Source organism: Entamoeba dispar, genomic scaffold (assembly GCF_000209125.1).
Source record: "Entamoeba dispar SAW760 scf_1105229458601 genomic scaffold, whole genome shotgun sequence".
Taxonomy (NCBI): domain Eukaryota; phylum Evosea; order Mastigamoebida; family Endamoebidae; genus Entamoeba; species Entamoeba dispar.
The window spans coordinates 2,504-4,941 of NW_001853274.1; the positions used below are offsets into that span (position 1 = coordinate 2,504).

The following is a 2,438-nucleotide window of genomic DNA, read 5'->3' on the forward strand; positions in this document are numbered from 1 at the left end:
TACTACTGTTACTTCTTCTGGTAAAGGTAGTAAATATGCACTTGTTGGTATTAATCCAGATGTTTCAGTAGAAAAAACAGTTACTAGAGTTAATATTTATGAAAATATTGCTGAAGAAAGTTCTAAATGTAGTAATGCTGAAACAATTACTATTCCAAGTATTCATTATTCATATACAGAAAAGGCTCATTCATCAAGAAGTAAGTGTGGAGTTATTGCTGATGGATTAAAAGGAAAATGGTTTGTATATACTCCAAAAGATACAGAAAAAGTATCAATACAAACTGATGATGTTACTACTTTTAATACTCAAATTGGTGTTTATACTTCTTGCGAAATGCTTACTGATTTATCTGTACCAGGTGATTGTTATAAAGGGACTAACTTTTATAAATCACCAGTAGGACAACATGGTACTATTTTAACTACTAGATTAGAAAAAGGACAAACGTATTATATTTTTGTTGGAGGGGCTACATACAGTGATAGTGGTATGATGAGAGTTAAATTTGATTATTATGAAGGTGAATTGGATAATGAAGAAGATGGATTAAGTGGAGGTGAAATATTTGGAATTATTGTTGCTGTCCTTTTCTTAGTTGTTATATTACTTGTTGTTGGATTATTTGTTGGATATATTGGATATAAGAAATATCAAAATAAACACAATAAATCATCATTTGGAACTTTCTAATTCAAATTATTTTAATTCTAAAGTTGTAATTCTCTTTCATTATCTAAGAAACATGAATTAAAGACTTCTTAATTCAGCAATTCTTTTTTGATAATTATAAATCTCATTAAATTCTGTTTGAATTTTTCCTCCCATCTGTCCATAAAATTTAATTGCATCTTGTGCATTTTCATGTAAACCTTTCTTTAACAATACAAGTTCTTTTTGCAAAAAGTTTAACCTTAATTGAGTTGCATTTTTTGTTGTTGCATTTGTTTGTTCTTTTAATTCATCTTTCAATGATAAAATTTCTAGTTCAACTTCTTTTACTTTGATTTGTAATATTTGAACTTGTCGATCTAAGCTATACATCTCTGACATTTTATCATCTTTTTCTTCAAATGCTTGTAAGTCATAAAGATTTTTAGGATTTCTAGCTACATTAACAGAGTATGTGAATGTAATGAAAAGGAGTAACAATAACATAATGTTGATTTTCTTGATTTTTATTTTTTTTATAACTTTTCTTTTTATTTTTTATTTTTTTTTCATCTATAAAAGTTAACTTAAACTTCATTTAATTAATCTTAAGTCGTGAATACGTTAAGTTTCTTTACGGGGTTATTTGAATAAATATTATAAAATAACAAATAAGATAACAAGAGTGAGAGAAGTAAATTAATGACAACTTATCTTAAATTAAATTGTATTCCTTATTATAATACAACTAGTTGATGTAATAGAGTTATTAAAATAAAAGGGAGTAGAGGAAATAAAGTAGGGTTCAATTAATAAAGATGTTCAATATATGACTATGAAATATAAACAAGACAGATAATTTAAAAAAATTATAAAATAATTAAATAATAATAAATAGATTAATAGAATAATGAGAGTATGTAATATAACAATATGATACTCATAACAGAAAAACAAGTAAAAGAAGTAGAATAAATAAAAAATAAAAGGTATTAACAAAAATATAAATAAACAATAAGTTATGGTGTAATAAAATTAATTTGTTACAAATATTTTATTATTATTTTATTTGTTAATATTTAAAAAAATTCAAAATAAATGATAAATCAAAACATCAAAATTGAATAATAAAAAAGAAAAGCAAATTGTATATTACATTTTCTTATATCCAACAGGAACATAATATTTATTCCAAATATTGTTATTATGTATATATTCCTGTTTCATTGAATCAATCATTTTAATAAGTTCTTCTGCATTAGGTCTTTTATCAGGTTCTTCATCTACACAACTATAATACAGTTGATGTACTGATGGGGGTACATAATTTTTACAAGCCTCATTATATTCTTTTATTTCAAGAGTAGGTCGTTTACCTGCAGTAATTAAATTTAAAATAGCAAAGTCATTTGCTGAAGGAATATTATATTCTTTAAACCAAGGTTTTGTGTATGACCCAAACACAACTCTTCTAAAAATTTCCCAAAAAACAATTCCAAGAGAATAAATATCACTTTTTGTAGTATATAATCCAGAATGTCCATCACTTGGAATAATTTCAGGGGAACAATATGGTATTGTTCCAGACAATTCTTTTAAATCTTTTTCTCGATTTTCAGTAGTATCAAATCGACTCATTCCAAAATCACTAATTTTTAATGTATAATCATTTGTTACAAGAACATTTAATGATTTAAAATCACGATGAAGAATAGATGGTTTATTATTATGTAATACTCCTAATCCAACACTCATTTGTTCACAAAAATTTAATGCAGTAGGAAAA

At 24.8% G+C, this 2,438-nt stretch overlaps 3 protein-coding genes across 3 annotated transcripts in view, besides 3 other annotated features; 1 reads left to right on the forward strand and 2 right to left on the reverse strand.

Moving 5' to 3' along the window:
* The window catches only part of EDI_179830 (uncharacterized protein), a gene marked incomplete at both ends in the record, with an annotated part of 2,480 nt that extends 1,786 nt beyond the window's left edge, over nt 1–694 (forward strand). The window contains one exon of the mRNA XM_001734785.1: nt 31–694. Coding sequence (XP_001734837.1) covers nt 31–694 — 664 coding nt within the window. The remainder of the gene's footprint in view (nt 1–30) is intronic.
* Nucleotides 695–751: 57 nt separating this feature from the next.
* EDI_179940 (uncharacterized protein) lies at nt 752–1,159 on the reverse strand (the record flags this gene model as incomplete). The annotated part of the gene is made up of 1 exon (XM_001734786.1): nt 752–1,159. One exon carries the CDS (start codon nt 1,157–1,159, stop codon nt 752–754), a length of 408 nt encoding a protein of 135 aa, XP_001734838.1.
* Nucleotides 1,160–1,175: 16 nt separating this feature from the next.
* Nucleotides 1,176–1,222: a microsatellite.
* A 272-nt stretch (nt 1,223–1,494) lies between these two features.
* Nucleotides 1,495–1,667: a microsatellite.
* Nucleotides 1,668–1,679: 12 nt separating this feature from the next.
* Nucleotides 1,680–1,752: a sequence feature (AT_rich).
* A 52-nt stretch (nt 1,753–1,804) lies between these two features.
* EDI_179950 (Bone morphogenetic protein receptor type IB precursor, putative) overlaps nt 1,805–2,438 on the reverse strand; it is a gene marked incomplete at both ends in the record, with an annotated part of 1,321 nt that continues 687 nt past the window's right edge. The window contains one exon of the mRNA XM_001734787.1: nt 1,805–2,402. Coding sequence (XP_001734839.1) covers nt 1,805–2,402 — 598 coding nt within the window. The remainder of the gene's footprint in view (nt 2,403–2,438) is intronic.